At 41.6% G+C, this 18,673-nt stretch overlaps 1 protein-coding gene across 2 annotated transcripts in view; it reads left to right on the top strand.

Moving 5' to 3' along the window:
* Positions 1-964: 964 nt before the first annotated feature.
* Positions 965-18,673, top strand: part of tpcn3 (two pore segment channel 3) — a 44,314-nt gene continuing 26,605 nt past the window's right edge. Inside the window, exons 1-5 of one of the 2 annotated variants that reach the window (XM_049572115.1) lie at positions 965-1,474; positions 4,383-4,465; positions 4,739-4,853; positions 5,194-5,322; positions 18,104-18,220. In XM_049572115.1, the coding sequence (XP_049428072.1) occupies positions 1,379-1,474; positions 4,383-4,465; positions 4,739-4,853; positions 5,194-5,322; positions 18,104-18,220 (540 nt within the window). In that variant the 5' untranslated portion in view covers positions 965-1,378. The remainder of the gene's footprint in view (positions 1,475-4,382; positions 4,466-4,738; positions 4,854-5,193; positions 5,323-18,103; positions 18,221-18,673) is intronic. The other variant, XM_049572116.1, reaches the window with a different exon arrangement.

The following is an 18,673-nucleotide window of genomic DNA, read 5'->3' as shown; positions in this document are numbered from 1 at the left end:
ATCTCGACAGCTTTTTGTTTTGTGAGGAAGAAACTGTTGACAAGTAAATAAATGCAAAGAATTTATTTATTGTTTGTAAATTTTGTGAATGTGAAATTTAGCGACAAGTGAAATGAAATGGATTTAATTTGAGTGATATCTTTCCTCAGCGCGTATGTGAAATTACAGGACACAATAAATGGGAGCAAGTTTCAGGATGTGATTCACAAAAAGAGCAGCGTCACCTTTCAACTTTATTCACACATGATTCAATCAATCAATCAATCAATCAATCAATCAATCAATGTTATTTATAAAGCCCAATATCACAGATCACAGTTTGCCTCAGAGGCTTTACAGCAGACGACATCCCTCTGTCCTTTGGACCCTCACAGCTGATCAGGAACAACTCCCCAAAACATGTAGTGAATAAAATCTGTGGATCTTTTGAGATGAAACTTCTCTGACCTCATTAATCAGGAGAAACTTTTGTTGTAAAGACCAAACTTCTGTCCTGTCGATGTCACAAAATTACTCCAATAATTTATTTTTTGCTATTTTTATTATTAAAACTTTCTCTTTATTCCAAGCTCCAATTAAATGTTTTTAAAATTATTATTATTATGATTCGCTCTTTATTTCAACGTCTAGTAAAATGTTTTTTGTATTCTTTTTATTTTTTATTATAATAATCCTCTCTTTATTTCAGACTCAGACAAAATGTTATTTTATTATTTTTCAACAGTATTATTCTCTATTTATTTCAAACTCCAATACGATGCTTTTATTTTTATAATAATTCTCTTTTTATTTTGTCTCCAATAAAAAATGCATAATTACATTTTTTGAATCACAATTCTTTCTTAATGTCAAATTCCTATAAAGATGTTGTTTTGTTTTTTACATTTTATTATAATTCTCTCTTTTTTCAGAACTCCAACTTTGTTTTTTGTTTTTTTTATATATTTTTTTTTATTTTGTATTATTATAAGTTTCTCTTTGTTTCAAACTCCAATAACATGTTGCTGATCACCGAGTCTATATTTTAGGGTCACGAGCCTCATACCACGTCACAGTGTCTTTTTTCCCTCCTCCGGTCCGTGAAGGCAGCACGAGCGCTGGTTTATTAGCGCAGGACAAACAGCAGCTGGGACCATCAGTGCACACACACACTCAAGTGTCCCGCTAACGTGCAGCACAGAGGACAACATGTGATGTAGATCTTCACCGATGGACGTTTACGACTCAAACTGAGAGGAAAGACACGTTTTGGACTTTTGTCCTGCAGAGACACAAACAGCCCGCCTCGGACGGACAGTCTGCAAACTCCTGGAGCAGCGCTACAAGAACTTGTGGAGGGCAGTTGGTTTTGTGTTTTCGTTGTGGGGAAGTTGGAGAGATGTCTGAGCCAGAGAAGAGCGAGGACATTCCTGATGAGTCTGCAGGAAAAGGAAAAGGAATTCCAAACGGAGGGAATCCTGCAAAAAGCAAAGAGGTGAGAGTGAGTCAAGTCCCAGCTGATGCTTGTGCTGCTCACACTGAGCTGTGTCTCTCACATGACAGCAGTAAAGTGAGGAGGAGGAGGAGGAGGATGGTGGTGGTGGACTCTTGTCCCTTCAGCCTCATAAAGCAGTTAAACAGTGAAGGAGACAGTTGACACAAACTTGCAGCTCTCACAACATGTTGGTGACAAACTGTGTCTGCGCTCTGATGGGACACTTTGGTTTCTGTGTCTCATCTGTTTAAAGAGTCACTTTGGAAACTAAGTCAGCTTCATGTGAAGGATTCATTTGAACACAAGGCAATGATTAATGTGCAGTTGGCCCTTTATGTCCCTTTAATGAAGTCAGAGTGTTAAAGTCACTTCATTGTGTCCTGACAGACAGGACAAGACCTCGAGTGTCTCTGCAACCAACCTTTAGATCCACTGCCACTTCATCTGTGTGTCTTTAATGATGGATCAGTCAGTGTGTGACAAGCCAGGAATATAAGTTCAATGGAATTAAAGTGACGTCTTCAGATTTGGCATTCGTACAAGCAACAGTCCAAAACTCTGAGATGATGAATCGATGATCAAATAACTGCTCTTTTCTTTCCATGTGTTGATGATTTATAGTTTGATCTCAGCGATCCAACACAGCAGCTCACACACAAGCTCTTCCTCTGTGAAGCTGAGATCTGTGTGTTCAGACTGTCGCAGGTTTTCATTCAGCTGCATCATGATGAAAATAACAACCAGCTGACCTCAACCTCTCTCCATGAACAAAAATAAAACTGAGATTATTTTATTTGGCCAACAACATCTGTTAGATGGGTATGACAGCGCCATTGGCACCCTTAAGTCTCACTGCCACCCTTTTGCAAGGAACCTTGGTGTTATTTTGGACAGTGACTTTAGGTTTGATAAGCAGATAAGCTCTATTGTCAAAACGAGCTTCTTCCAGCTAAGACTATTAGCAAAAGTAAAGGCATATCTCCCCCGAGATTATTTTGAGAAAGTTATTCACACCTTTGTTACATCACGCCTAGACTACTGTAACTCTTTGTTTGTTGGTCTTGACCAGTCAGCGCTGCGCCGTTTACAAGTAGTCCAAAATGCAGCTGCCCGCCTGCTGACTGGAAAGAAACGGCATGATCACATCAGTCCTGTCCTTGAATCTTTGCACTGGCTGCCTGTTAATTTTAGGATCCAGTTCAAGGTTTTATTAATTGTTTTTAAGTGTTTAAATGGTCTGGCACCGTCTTATTTATCAGAGCTTGTACAGCCTCACAGTACTTCTAGAGCATTTAAGTCGTCAAACCAGCTGCTCCTGGCAGTACCTTGGTCCAGACTCTCTACTCGTGGGGACAGAGCCTTCTCAGTGGCGGCCCCAAAGCTGTGGAACAGCCTACCATTCCAGGTTAGAGCTGCACAGTCTGTTGAGCACTTTAAAACATTACTGAAAACCCATCTTTTCTCCTTGGCGTTCAGTCCCTGCTAGGCAAGAATCCTTGGCTTTTACTCTTCTTACTCTTTTATTTCCCTTTTTTAATCTAATTTTTAGTTTTTTAAATTGAGCCCTTACTATTTCCTTTGTTTCATTTATTATGATATTTGTGTATGATTATTTTATATTTCAGTAACTGTACAGCACTTTGGTCAACTGAGGTTGTTTTAAATGTGCTTTATAAATAAAGTTTGACTTGACTTGACCAGGCGACCTCCTGCGTCTGCTGTTGACGTTCCAGGACGGCGTGTCAGTTTACGCCTGTTACTGTACATGCATTGTTCTCAGAAAACATTTCAGTTTCTGCTCGTTAGACGCTGACGGTCTTTTGCACAATAAACTTAGGTCTGTAAAACTTTTGGTTTATACGTTTATTTCCTTGTGCAACAAAAGCACGTGGTTAGGGTTAGAAATAAACGTCTTAGTTCGGCTCTTCGTGCACACGGAGGGCAAACAGCAGTGTCCTGGTTGTAACACCAAGGTTTGTTGGACCCAGCCACCAACCTTCCAGCTCTGTATATAACCAAGTTGACAGCAGCGCTATCGCCTGGCGACGTGTCACACCGCCACAAAGGGTGCCTTTCTACATTGGTATCTGACGCCAAAATCACTGACCGAGTGGCAATATTGATGATATGGGAATGAGAACAGGCTGGATGAACCGCCATTGATTTATGGCCAAATTTTGCGTGAGGTCAGTGCACTTGTTTGGAACAGGTGGCGCCCCCTATAGAGGGATTTCAAATTCATTTTACACACATGGTTCAACCTTATTATTTAACACATCCTGCCAGTTTTATAATGATTGGACGAACAGTTTCTGATTTACAGTCTGATGTGTTTTATGCCACACCCATTTGTTTGCACTTGTAGCGCCCCCTGGTGGTCAATGTGAATGAAACTGTCAGTGTTGTTTCAGGAACTTATGTGGACACATCCTGCAAGGGTCGTGATGATTAGTTAATCCCTCAGGAACAGCGCTGGGCTTTGGAGCCAGTTTTACACAGTGGCCAAAAGTGGAATTACATCGCCTCCAAAGCTGCGCCCAGGCCATAGAGTTTGATCTGTTTATGTGCTGAGCCACGCCCCTTCTAATGTTCATTGGTCAACAAGCTTTTGATTAGTTGTGTTAATCTTGGTTCAGAGATGAGCCACAAAAGATTCAGTACCAAGCTCCTGTGGTTCAGGAGAGGATGTCGAAAATGTGTCTTTCAAAAAAATCCAAAATGGTGGAAAATCTAGTGGAGCAGAGTTTGGAGGTTCTTGAGGCAGATTTGAAGAGTGAGTGAAGATGTCTAGACCAAGTGTCCTTTAATTCAGACTGATGGCGTAGGAGTTATGACCTTCTGACCTTTAGTCATGGCGCCCCAGCCCTTCTGGCTTGAACCCGTAATAATAACAGCGTGTGTGTTTCAGGATTTCGACCTGGCGGCCATCTACGTGTCGGACGCTCAGTACAACAGGAACATCTACTTCGACACGTCGCCTCAGGCTGTGAGGTGAGGCGTGAACATTTTTAATCTCCGTCAATCACAGCTCAGGGTCTCTGACGCTAAACTTCACAGTTTGATCACCTCAGTTTATTTTCATGATTCTTAAAGCACAGGTCTGATTTAATGATTCTCTTCATGTTCAAACCAGCTGTGAACGTATCTGTGTACAAGCACTGTGTGCTGTGGATGTTTCCTGTTTCCTCCTGATGAAAGCACGTGTTAGTGTCTGTACAGATTTACGTCTTCAGTAGGAACCGACGGACGTGTGTGTGTTTTCAGGCTGTATCTGCGCTACAACCACTGGATCCCTCAGGTGCTCCTCTACTTCTTCATCCTGGTCGATCTGTCTCTGGCCATCTTCGAGGAGCCGGCCGTCTTCCCTCTTCCTGTATGGGTAAGATGGCCGCCGCTGTCTGACACACAAACACGCTCCTGTTTCATGCTTCCTCTGTTTATTATGTGCACCTCATTGGAAGAAAAAAACCAACACTCACTCTGGAGCTTGTCTGCAGTTATTTTAATATTTCCACCAAATGTGTACAAAAGTCAAACATGATTTTTAATTTCTGTTCAACTTCTGAGAGCCAATCAGATTCAAGTATCTCATGTGGTCATCACCTGATCTGTAACGTGGAATTCAAACAGACTGAGTGGGATCTAAAGTCACCAGCTGAGAGTCTTAAACCAGTTTAAACCAGTACCTCAGACCGGTGTGTGTGTCCTTGTGTTTTCAGGCCACCATGCTGGTGGAGCTGCTCTGTCTGCTCGTCTTCACCATTCGACTCGTTCACTACGCCAAAGTGATCCCTCGAGACAAGTTCTGGAAAGATCCCAAAAACATCTGCATCATCGTCATCGTTGTGGTAGGAGGGGCTTAACTACATCATCAGTCTGGTGGGAGGGGCTTATTAACAGCATCAGGCTGGTGGGAGGAGCCTCTTCAACTGAAAGCTGACAGCTGACAGCTGAAGCATTAATGACGAGGCTGCTGGTACCAAACTGAAACTTTTTCCATTAAATAAATTTTACCTTCCAGATCAAACAGCGAGCTCGCCGGCCTGTGAGCGAGCTCGCTGTTTGATAACATGTTGCACAGATTGTCTCTCTTCTTTCAGTAACGTCATTGTTTGGAGTAAGAAACGCATCGCAGAGGACGTTGAGCAGACGTTAAACACCAGAGAATCCCTGTTGTGTTGTAACATTTCAACAATGTTGCAGCAACGTAAATTAAGGCAACTGTAATGTTGCGGTCACGCTGTTACATTGTGAAAGGACAGAATCGTGACGTTGCAGTGAGACACTGGGTTTGAAGGGTGTGTAGCTCGTGTGCTAACCAGCTAGCTGTTAGTGAATGTGAGGCTCGTCCTCGAGGCAGCAGATGAAGAAGAATCTCCTCATGATGCTTGGACAGACTGGGCCCCGATCACGCACAAAACGAGAGATGCACCAGACTGGCTTTTTAAAAATTGAATTGCACAGTGGAAAAAAATAAACACACTCTGCACTTTTTTATTGTTGCCAGGCAACCAGGGACTCACCTCCTTATTCAAACATGCCATGTTGAGGCAGAGGGTGCTGTGTGTAGCTCTGGTTGAGGGTGAGAGGCTGTCAGCAGATAAACAGAGATCTGTGTGGGTACATGAGACCCTAAAAAAGAGGCTGGATCATGGGGAGTACCACCAGTTGGTCCAGGAGCTTCTCCTCCATCATGGACGTTTACAGTACTGCACTTATCTGCTGTTTTCTATTGAGCTGGTGCTAACTGTGCTTTGTAAAGTCGTATAGCTCTGGGTATCCAGCAACCACTACCACCAGTTTCTCCTCCATTGGTTACCAACTGTAAACTTGGACAATGGGGAAAAAAGATGACATGGGGCGCTTTTACACTTTGAGTTAAAGTTTTTTTTAACGCCAAAGTGCAGAGACTCGAGGCCCAAAAAGCCACCTCCGGCTGCTGGAACGCTTCCTGTGTGATCGGGGCCTAAGAGGAACAGGAGGTTGAATTCTTTGAGTTTCTGGATTCGGACAGTGTAGCCACTCTGCATAGACCTGCAGAGAGTGAGTGTAAACATGTGCAAGAGTCTGGACTCGGGGACGAGGTTATGTCCTGGTGACAGTTGGTGAGCGATGCAATTTAGAGCCAGGTCACTTCCTGGTTTTTGCTGTGAGCAGAGTTCCTGTCTGTTAGCTGCAGGGTCAGAATGTGCTGAGAAGACTTTCTGTCTGTTGTTGTGAAACAACCTTTAGCCGGTGAAGCTGCATCGTCAGCACCTTTAAAGCAGAAAGGCTTCCTGGTGACTCAGTGACTGAGGCGACCAATCAGGACCCGTGAAGTAATCTGAAATACTGCTGCTCTTTACTCACTGCCTGACAGTGGTAGTTTCTGTAGTCTGAACCTTTCTCTGCTCACTCCTTCATCTTCATGTGCTGTCAGATGAGCGTCTCAGACGATCATGGTTTTGTTGCTCGGTGAATCACTGAGAGCAGGAATGTGTTGCAGGATCCCTCCAGCCTGACAGAGAGTGACTGGACGCTCTGCAGCCACTCATCACATATTAGAGCAGGACGATGAAGTCTGACTTGAACCATTAATATGATCAATGGTTATTTGATGTCGGTCCTTGTTAACATTTTTCCAGGAGGATAATAATAAAGAATAAATAAAGGCATTACATTAAAAGGAGGAACAAAAATATTGACAAAAAAGTTTTAGCTTATTATACCGACATTGAAATATTTCAAACACGGAGGTGAGATTAGGAAGTGTGAACAAACCTTTCAGACGTGACGAGAAGCTCATTTCTTTATAATTGACAGACAGAATACAAACAAAACAAACAAGGGACATACAAACTGGACAGTTACACACATACACATGCACATCATTTTGACATTACATAATTTTCCACTGGTGCCCATGGTTCAACATATTCTGCCTCATTATTTTGCAACCTGATAGTTTATAGTTTCTGTTGCTGCAGTGATCCGTGCTGTCTCATTAAATTCAATGACTCGTCATTACTTTCTTTGTGACCACGCATACAGAGAGGAAGACCTTCTTATCCTTTAATGAAACTCTATTAAAAGTGTGTAAATCTCCCAGTTTACATGACTCTGGTGTGAGAGGAATACTTATGCTAACATGCCTCATTGCCTGTTTTGTTAAACCAAACCATCTTTAAAGCCACAGTGTGCAGGAATTCCTCCCCTCTAACGCTGAAGTCGTTTATTGCATTCAAACAGATAGTGCACTCAAACAGCACTCTAGTACGGAGCCCCTTAAAGGTCAAGTCACGAGATTTTTTTTTGGACTGACTTTTGCATAACCTCATGATACTTTTGTGTCCCCTTGCAATACTTTGATGTCCCCTCGCAATACTTTGATGTCCCCTTGCAATACTTTTGCATTACCTCGCAATACTTTTGTGTCCCCTTGCAATACTTTTGCATTACCTCGCAATACTTTTGTGTCCCCTTGCAATACTTTTGTGTCCCCTTGCAATACTTTTGCATTACCTCGCAATACTTTTGTGTCCCCTTGCAATACTTTTGTGTCCCCTTGCAATACTTTTGCGTTACCTCGCAATACTTTTGTGTCCCCTTGCAATACTTTTGCATTACCTCGCAATACTTTTGTGTCCCCTTGCAATACTTTTGTGTCCCCTTGCAATACTTTTGCGTTACCTCGCAATACTTTTGTGTCCCCTTGCAATACTTTTGTGTCCCCTTGCAATACTTTTGCGTTACCTCGCAATACTTTTGTGTCCCCTTGCAATACTTTTGCATTACCTCGCAATACTTTTGTGTCCCCTTGCAATACTTTTGTGTTACCTCGCAATACTTTTGCGTTACCTCGCAATACTTTTGTGTCCCCTTGCAATACTTTTGTGTCCCCTTGCAATACTTTTGCGTTACCTCGCAATACTTTTGTGTCCCCTTGCAATACTTTTGCGTTACCTCGCAATACTTTTGCGTCCCCTCGCAATACTTTGATGTCCCCTTGCAATACTTTTGCATTACCTCGCAATACTTTTGTGTCCCCTTGCAATACTTTTGTGTCCCCTTGCAATACTTTTGTGTCCCCTCGCAATACTTTTGTGTCCCCTTGCAATACTTTTGCGTTACCTCGCAATACTTTTGTGTCCCCTCACAATACTTTTGCGTTACTTTGCAATACTTTTGTGTCCCCTTGCAATACTTTTGTGTCCCCTCGCAATACTTTGATGTCCCCTTGCAATATTTTTGCGTTACCTCGCAATACTTTTGTGTCCCCTCGCAATACTTTGATGTCCCCTTGCAATACTTTTGCGTTACCTCACAATACTTTTGTGTCCCCTCGCAATACTTTTGTGTCCCCTTGCAATACTTTTGCGTTACCTCGCAATACTTTTGTGTCCCCTCGCAATACTTTTGTGTCCCCTTGCAATACTTTTGCGTTACTTTGCAATACTTTTGTGTCCCCTCGCAATACTTTTGTGTCCCCTTGCAATACTTTTGTGTCCCCTCGCAATACTTTTGCGTTACTTTGCAATACTTTTGTGTCCCCTCGCAATACTTTTGTGTCCCCTTGCAATACTTTTGTGTCCCCTCGCAATACTTTTGTGTCCCCTCGCAATACTTTTGCGTTACTTTGCAATACTTTTGTGTCCCCTCGCAATACTTTTGTGTCCCCTCACAATACTTTTGCATTACTTTGCAATACTTTTGTGTCCCCTTGCAATACTTTTGTGTCCCCTCGCAATACTTTGATGTCCCCTTGCAATACTTTTGCGTTACCTCGCAATACTTTTGTGTCCCCTCGCAATACTTTTGTGTCCCCTTGCAATACTTTTGCGTTACCTCGCAATACTTTTGTGTCCCCTCGCAATACTTTTGTGTCCCCTTGCAATACTTTTGCGTTACTTTGCAATACTTTTGTGTCCCCTCGCAATACTTTTGTGTCCCCTTGCAATACTTTTGTGTCCCCTCGCAATACTTTTTTTTTTTTTTTGAACACTTTATTTGTAATTTTCCAAATATCCTATAAAACAATCATATTCTCTGTTTTACAAATAGCCATAGCAAAAACAATCCCAAAAAGAGACAAAAACAAAGACAAACCAAACCGAAAATCAACCTGATCAAAATCAAATCAGAAGACAACTGACAGACCAAAAAAAAAACAAAAAAAAAAAAAACAAGTGCACCTAGTATTCCTTATCCAAGGGCAGGTATAAAAACTCAGAGTTCCAGTTCCAGACCAGGTAAATTGTTCACATAAGTTATTAGAGGGTCCCAGGTTTTGTGGAATCTGTGGATGGAACCGTTGAGGGTACATCTGATCTTTTCCAGCTTTACATTCTGCATAACATCCCTAATCCAGTGGTGGTGTGATGGAGGAGCAATAGCCTTCCATTTAAATAAAATCAAACGTCTAGCTAACAAGGAGGAGAAAGCAATGACCCTCTGTAAATGAGCGGGGGGAGGAGATCCGGACGGTTCAGAAAACCAACCGAAAACAGCAACCAAGGGAGAAGGTGAAATGTTATAACCATACGCATTAGAGATGACTTCAAAAAAGGATGACCAAAAAGAGACAAGTTTCGGACAAGACCAGAACATATGATAGGAGGTAGCCGGGGTCTGTTTACATCTATCGCACGATGGATCTATATTCTGAAATATTCTTGCTAGTTTAGCTTTCGAGAAGTGTAACCGATGCAACACTTTAAACTGTATTAAAGCATGTCTGGAGCATATGGAAGAAGAGTGGACTCTAGTAAGAGCCATATCCCATTCTTCATCGGACAGCAGGACCTCCAAATCATTATCCCACTGTTCGCGAATATGGGAAATGGAGAGGTTACAGCTATCCATGATACGGGAATAGATAAATGATGTTCTCCTCTTATTCAGCATATTGACCCTTAATAGAGAATCCAAACAGGAAGGAGAGGGAAGGGTAGGGAAATTAGCAAACTTTTACGAGTAAAATCTCTAATTTGCAAGTATCGAAAAAATGATTACTGGTCAGACCGAATTTTCTGGATAACTGTTCAAAGCTAGCAAAAGTATCATTAACATACAAATCTTCAATACTACGAATTCCCTTGTCATACCAAATTTTGAAGCCATTGTCCACTAAAGATGGTTGAAAAAGATGATTACGTATTATTGGTGAGTGAACCGAAATACTCTGAATACCCAGATATCTTTTGAACTGCTTTACAATGCGTAGTGATTGAGTTACAACTATATTATCCTTAATATTATTAACTAGCGATGGTAGGGATGCACAGAGTAAGGCAGGGAGTGAATGTGGACTGCTTGTAACCTTTTCAATCTGGAGCCATGCAGGGATCTTATCCTTCCAGTCTTTTAACCACAGAGAGATGGCATTAAAATTCGCAGCCCAATAATACGTGCGCAAATTTGGAAGTGAAAGCCCACCTACACATTGCGGTCTTTCCATAAATTCTTTTCTTATACGAGCTGATTTATTATTCCATATAAAAGAAGAAACCATTTGATTAAATGCCTTGAAAAAAGATTTTGGTATGAAAACAGGTATCGCCTGAAACAAATACAGAAACTTTGGTACAATATTCATTTTTACAGAATTTACTCTCCCGACCAGAGATAGTGGCAGAATAGACCATCTTTTAATATCTTGTTTGCACTGTTCTAACAGAGGAGTAAGGTTACTTTTAAATAGACTGTAATAGGATTTGGTGACTTTTACACCCAGATATGTAAAGGACTCAGCAGATAACTTAAATGGCAGATTGGGATATTCTCTAGCATTACTATTAATGGGGAAATATTCGCTTTTAGTAAAATTTAATTTATATCCAGATATATTTCCAAATTCCTGCAAGACTCGAAGGATTTCGGGGATAGATGTGACAGGGTTGGTGACATATAATAACAGATCGTCTGCATAAAGCGAGACAGTATGAGTTAGGCCACCACGTGAAATACCTTGTATACTATTATTGCATCTAAGAGCTATGGCAAGTGGCTCTATAGCTAAAACGAAAAGTAACGGACTCACTGGATCCCCTTGTTTTGTCCCTCTGTGAAGAGGAAAGTACTCAGATGAGATACCGTTGGTATAAACTGAGGCAGTTGGATCAGTGTAAATGAGCTTAATAAGTTGAATGAAATTAGGGCCAAAACCAAACCTGCTAAGTGTATGAAAAAGATACTCCCACTCGACCCGATCAAACGCCCTTTCGGCATCAAGCGATATTACTGCTGAGTGTTAGATTTAGTATAGATGATATTAAACAATCGTCTCAGGTTAAAATAGGATTGTCTGCCCTGGATAAACCCAGTCTGGTCCCCCGAAATGATATGAGGAAGAACTGTTTCAAGACGGAGTGCAATGGCCTTTGAGAACACTTTACCGTCACAATTTGTCAAGCTGATTGGTCTGTAAGATGAGCAATCTCGAGGGTCCTTATTCTTCTTTAATAACAGTGTAATAGATGTCTGACGGAGCGTAGGTGGAAGAATGTTGTTCTCAAGTGCTTCTGCATAAACTGCAAGAAGAAGGGGGGCAAGTTTATCTTTAAATTTTTTATAAAAATCGGTTGAAACCCATCTGGGCCAGGGCTTTTCCACTCTGAAGAGACATTATTGCATTGTTGATTTCCTCCAGCGTCAGAGTTTGTTCCAATCGTTCTTTAAAGCCAGAGTCAATTGTCGGAATGTTCAGATTAGAAAAAAAGGCGTCAAATTGGTTGTGACCTGATGTTGACTCTGAAGAATATAGTTCAGAATAGAACTCTTTTAAGCAGTTATTAATAGCTTGATGATCCTCTGTTGAGGAGCCATCAGGTAGCATAATTTGCGAAATAATACAGGACGCAGCTTTTTGACGAAGTTGGTTAGCTAATAATTTGGAAGGTTTATCCCCCTCTTCATAGAATCTACTACGGGATTTAAAGATGAGCCTCCGCTTGGGTGGTAGTTAAGAGATCAATTTCAGTTTGTAAGCCTACTCTTTTCTAATCAAATCAGGGTCGGGGAACCAGACATGAGTCCGTCCAGAGCCTTAATTTCTAAAGACAGCTCTACAGTGTTCTTATGCTTCATTTTCCTAATATAAGCAGAGCGAGATATAATCTGCCCTCTGAGATACGCTTTAAGTGTTTCCCAAAGCGTTGAGGCTGAGATGTCATCAGTCCTGTTTACCTGCAGAAAAAAATCTATTTGTTCTGAAATGAACTTTACAAAGTCTGAATCAGCCAACAGGAGTGTGTCAAGCCGCCATGTCCGTTTTGTCCTCTGAGTCGGAAGAGTTACCTTAATACTCACAGGGGCATGATCAGAAATAATAATTGGGTCATACTTACAATCTGTAATAACACTCAGCAAATAGGGTCAACCAAAAAAAAATCTATCCTGGAAAATGACTTGTGTACATTAGAGTAAAATGAATACTCTCTGCTGGTGGGATGCTTAAATCTCCATGGATCTATAAGTTTATGTATATCTATGAATGACTGAATTGTTTGCACAGATTTAGATGGTCTTGGTGCAGACTGAGAGGAGCGATCCAAGATAGAATCCATCACCATGTTGTAATCCCCAGACATTATCAAGTGATGACTATCCAGATTAGGGATGGAGCTTAGCATCTTTTTAAAAAAATGATCATCATCAAAGTTCGGGCCATAAATATTGACCAATATTAAGCGGAGTTGGAACAGCTCTCCCACAACCATTACATATCTGCCATTCGGGTCCAAGACAGTGTCTGATACAATGAAAGGAAATTTTTTTATGAATAAGTATAGCTACTCCTCTACCTTTGCAGTTAAACTGTGAATATAATATTTGCCCTACCCAGTCTTTATGAATTTTGGACTGGTCTCGATTCTTAAGGTGGGTTTCCTGTAGGAAAGCTATTCCAGCCCCAAGATATTGTAAGTGAGAGAGAACCCTTTTTCTCTTGATTGCCTGATTCAGACCCTTCACATTCCAGCTTATAATTTTCATGTCATCTCTACCTGGGACTAGGTGTGAATTATCCTGTGTCATCAGAAGTACTCAAATCAAAAAAACCTGTGTCTGCCCCATTTAGATGGTAACAAAGACAAATAGATGCACAAACTGTATATAAGACAAATACCACATCTAAACTACTACATTTAACACATGAACAAGCCTTTAGAAGGCTGCCCCTCCCAAACAACTTCAAACTACGGCAAACCTGCATTTGCATGCTACCTGCAGTGGTGAATACCTTTTTCAGCCATTGATGAACCTCTCAAACGGTATGGTAAATGACCTGTGACATCATTTTACATTACTGAAACCATGATACCCATAGGTTGTAGAAAGCCAATGTAATGAGACCGGTGGTGATCATAATAATAAAAAAAAAAAAAAAAAAACTTAGGATGGTTGTACATATGTAGCGTTGCATGTGATGTGAACACACATTCACACACAGAACGTTCACAGCGACATAAATAATACTAATTAAATAATAAAATAAAACGTAAAAAATACTGTCACAAAATATGACAGAATAATCATATCTTTAATGACATCACCGTCTCTTTTAAATGTCTATTGGTATCATTGACCCGCTCATTACCTCAATCACCATTGTCCGCAACATGTAAAGCGGGGCGTCCGTCAGCAACAGTAATAATGTTATTTACGTAGGTCAGCGCCTCCTCAGGGTCGGTAAACTTCATGCGTTTCCGTTGTGTGTGAACTGCAGAGTGGCTGGGTAGTAGAGGCCGAATTGAATCTTAGCGGCGTGGAGCTTCTTTTGGACTCGGAGAAGGCTGCGCGTCGTTGTTGACATCCGGCTGTAGTCAGGAAAGATGTGGAATTTTGATCCGTTGTAAGAGAGTGGGCCCTCTGTCTGGCGAGGCGAGGATCAATTCTTTGGTTTGAAAGTGATGGAGCTTGACAATGAATGGCCGCGTCTGTTGTCACCATCTGCTGATTTTGGGGCCAAACTTCTGTGGGCTCTATCCACCGACGGCGGTTTCTCAAAATTATCTTCCCGAGCACTTCAATGAGTAGTTTGGCGATGAATTCTGTTGGTCGCGTGGGCCCTCCACATTTTCCGGTATCCCCACCATGCGAATATTCTGCCGCCTGGTGTAGTTTTCCAGGTATGCCACCTTCTCCCTCAGAGCACCGTTCTCCTTAGCCAGCAAAGTTTGTGAAGCTTCCACACTGCTCATTCTCTTGTCGAACTCATTCAGTCCGTCCTCCATATCAGTAATTCGTTGGCCATACACACTCAGAATCGAATGTAGAGAAGCAATAGACGCCCGGTTCTCCTCCCGAAACGAGTTGATAGAGGCTTGCACGGCTGTTACTGCATTCGCTAGCGCTTCCATGTTGTTAGCATTAGCTTTAGCATCTGTTTCTGAGCTAACGCTAGCCGTGGAGTCCGAGTTGCGTCGAGTTCTGGCTCTCTCTCTTCGCTCTTGGGCAGGTTTGGGAGGCATTTATCTCTTCATAGGATTATTAAAGTCACTAAGTATGCGCTTCCAACGAAGTTGGAACAGTTACGAGGTCCAAAATATAAAAATTTGATAGATTTCTGCAGGAGCTGTGGAAGGCACGTCTACTCCCTACTCATGCTCGAGCTCCTTCCCCCCTCGCAATACTTTTGCGTTACTTTGCAATACTTTTGTGTCCCCTCGCAATACTTTTGTGTCCCCTTGCAATACTTTTGTGTCCCCTCACAATACTTTTGTGTCCCCTCGCAATACTTTTGCGTTACTTTGCAATACTTTTGTGTCCCCTCGCAATACTTTTGTGTCCCCTCACAATACTTTTGCATTACTTTGCAATACTTTTGTGTCCCCTTGCAATACTTTGATGTCCCCTCACAATACTTTTGCGTTACCTCCCAATACTTTTGTGTCCCCTCGCAATACTTTTGTGTCCCCTCGCAATACTTTTGCGTTACTTTGCAATACTTTTGCGTCCCCTTGCAATACTTTGATGTCCCCTCGCAATACTTTTGTGTCCCCTCGCAATACTTTTGCGTTACTTTGCAATACTTTTGTGTCCCCTCGCAATACTTTTGTGTCCCCTTGCAATACGTTTGTGTCCCCTCGCAATACTTTTGCGTTACTTTGCAATACTTTTGTGTCCCCTCGCAATACTTTTGTGTCCCCTTGCAATACTTTTGTGTCCCCTCGCAATACTTTTGTGTCCCCTCGCAATACTTTTGTGTCCCCTTGCAATACTTTTGCATTACTTTGCAATACTTTTGTGTCCCTTCGCAATACTTTTGTGTTCCCTCACAATACTTTTGCGTTACTTTGCAGTACTTTTGTGTCCCCTCGCAATACTTTTGTGTCCCCTTGCAATACTTTTGCGTTACCTCGCAATACTTTTGTGTCCCCTCGCAATACTTTTGTGTCCCCTTGCAATACTTTTGCGTTACTTTGCAATACTTTTGTGTCCCCTCGCAATACTTTTGTGTCCCCTCGCAATACTTTTATTGTCCCTTTGCAATACTTTTGCGTTACTTTGCAATACTTTGATGTCCCCTCGCAATACTTTGATGTCCCCTCACAATACTTTTGCGTTACCTCCCAATACTTTTGTGTCCCCTCGCAATACTTTTGCATTACTTTGCAATACTTTTGCGTCCCCTTGCAATACTTTGATGTCCCCTTGCAATACTTTTGCATTACCTCGCAATACTTTTGTGTCCCCTTGCAATACTTTTGTGTCCCCTTGCAATACTTTTGTGTCCCCTCGCAATACTTTTGTGTCCCCTTGCAATACTTTTGCGTTACTCGCTCCACAGGCGAAGGACCCCGGACACGTACAGTAAACACACCGGTTGTTAGTAACTTTTAACACACGTGAGTCTTTGTGACTCTTGGCTCTTGTCCCCTAACTAACGCTTGTTTCTGTTTCACTAACGATATTTTCACCTGATTAAGTCACATCCTGTTATTTGCTCTGTAAACCTAACGTTACAGCAGCCTACAAGCATGCTGTGTCAATAAATCAGCTCACACACTGTTAGAAATGTAGTATTTAGCCTAATAACATCATGCTACAGCAGTGATAACGTCAGCTTTAGTCAAATGGCTCTAGCTCTCCTGCTAAATGTCATAAACTCATTTTCCCTGTATGTTGACATGATAATGGACACGTTTCCCACATCGCTCTTAGCTTAAGAAGATCTTTCACTAAGAAGGAGTTGTAAGATCGAGCTGACCCACTCTTAACAGTCTTCTTAGCCACCAAACGCTCACAGATCCAGCCGCGTCAGGCACATTAATATTACACTGAGCAAGGAGATGTTACAACAGTGCGCAGCGTATATATTTTGATCTAATTTATACTTCAGATTTATATTGTTTAGCATTAATTGGTGACAGAAAAGAACGAATTTCATTCTGCAGGGAAACACGTGTCCTTACTGTGCATATGACAATAAACACTTTGAATCTTGTTTTATGAAGACCCTGTGTGCGCTCAAAGCTGTGGCACAAGTTATGCACTGAAATCAGGCGGAAGAAAAATAATCAATTTTTGCCAATAAACAGCTGAAAATATTTCACACTGTCCCTTTAATTTTATAGCAGTCCCATAACAAATGAAACAAAGTTCCTCAGTTTAAAACAGTTCTCAGACAATATGTGACAGAGCTTAGTTACTCCATTATCCTTCCAGCTTTTCCAGCTAATGATCTTTTATTCACCGTTATATTTGAGTTCGGCCATATTGGTTGGTTTATTGAGGTATCTGTGTTCAAGAATCTTTTACATGACTTAAAAATGTTAAATGACACTTCAGTGTTCAGTTCTTCATGAAATGTAGACATTTTGTGCCAGTGTTTAAGTTTTGCAACATGTTCTCTTCAGTGTGTTTTCAATCTTTAATCACACAGGTGTCAAATAACACGTTTATTTGCTGACAACCAAATGATGAATAACAGTGAAAAAAGTTGGGAAGCTGCAGTCCACCTTTCTGTTTGGATTAGAAACATCGTGCCGTTTCACCATGCCATATAAATTCTTTAATTGTTACAGGCAACATTCTCAGAATGTAGTTGACAATAGGACGAATATTCATTTTCCCCACAGAGATGCGGGAAGGCTCGACCAACCATCAATATTTGCTTTTATTTTATTAAAAGTCTGAGTGAGAATTACGTCCCGTGTTTGACAGATGGTTGATGCAACTCTTAATCCTAGATATGTTATTGCTGTTTGTTTCCATTTTATTTTAGTATTGCGTACACATGTGACACCGCAGGTTTTGTTTAAAGGCAGCAACTCATGTCTCCCAGTTGACCTTGTATCCTGACAGTGACCCATGTGGAGTAATGATCTGATTGAGATGGAAAAGTGAGGATTCCACATCGGTTAAATATAAAATAATGTCGTCGAAATACAGTGATATGTTACACGTTTGGCCTCCAATTTGTTTACTTTTAATATTATTATCAGATCTTACTTTCTCAGCCAGTGGCTCAGTGACAAAAGAAAGTCCTGAAACTGGGCACCTTTGTTTTACACCTCGGTGAAGACGTGAAGAGGTCTTTGTCATTTCATTTATTCATCTGCTGCCAAATGTGTTTAAAGCTGTGTCAAACATGAGAACAAAGTGTTTGACTCGTGTGTGTGTGTGTGTGTGTGTGTGTGTGTGGTGCAGCTCACTCTGATCGATATGATCATCTACGGAGCGCTGAAGGCCACAAACTGTTTCGCTGTCCGCTGGTCCAGAGTCCTGCGCCCGCTGCTGCTGGTCAACATCACAGAGGGACGGCAGGTAACCTGTCTCACCCGTCTCACCCGTCTCACCCGTCTCACCTGTCTCACCTGTCTCACCTGTGTCACCTGTCTCACCTGTTTCACCTGTGTCACCTGTGTCACCTGTCTGAACCCACAGTCGGCAGCCATGCTTTCATTCGTGTCGTCATGACATCTTATGAGGTTAATTTGATGGTTTTGACTCCTTTGATCAAATTAGGCCTGTTTAACTCTGATTATTATTATTCAGCTTTTTAAAACAGTCCAGATTAAACAGGTGACGGTTTTTTGGTTGGGAATCAAATAAACGTAAATAAAGTGACTTTCTGATCTGGACCTTTTAGATTTATTTCTTCTACAACAGTGTGGACGAAGAGACAAAATGGCAGCACGCAGTGAACCCAGACAGACCCATTTTGTGTCGAGGGTCATAAGTGTCCTCCGTCTCTAACGTTGAGCATGAGTGAGCCTT

Source organism: Epinephelus fuscoguttatus, linkage group LG3 (assembly GCF_011397635.1).
Source record: "Epinephelus fuscoguttatus linkage group LG3, E.fuscoguttatus.final_Chr_v1".
NCBI lineage: Eukaryota > Metazoa > Chordata > Actinopteri > Perciformes > Serranidae > Epinephelus > Epinephelus fuscoguttatus.
This window is presented reverse-complemented; position numbering and strand designations above follow the sequence as displayed.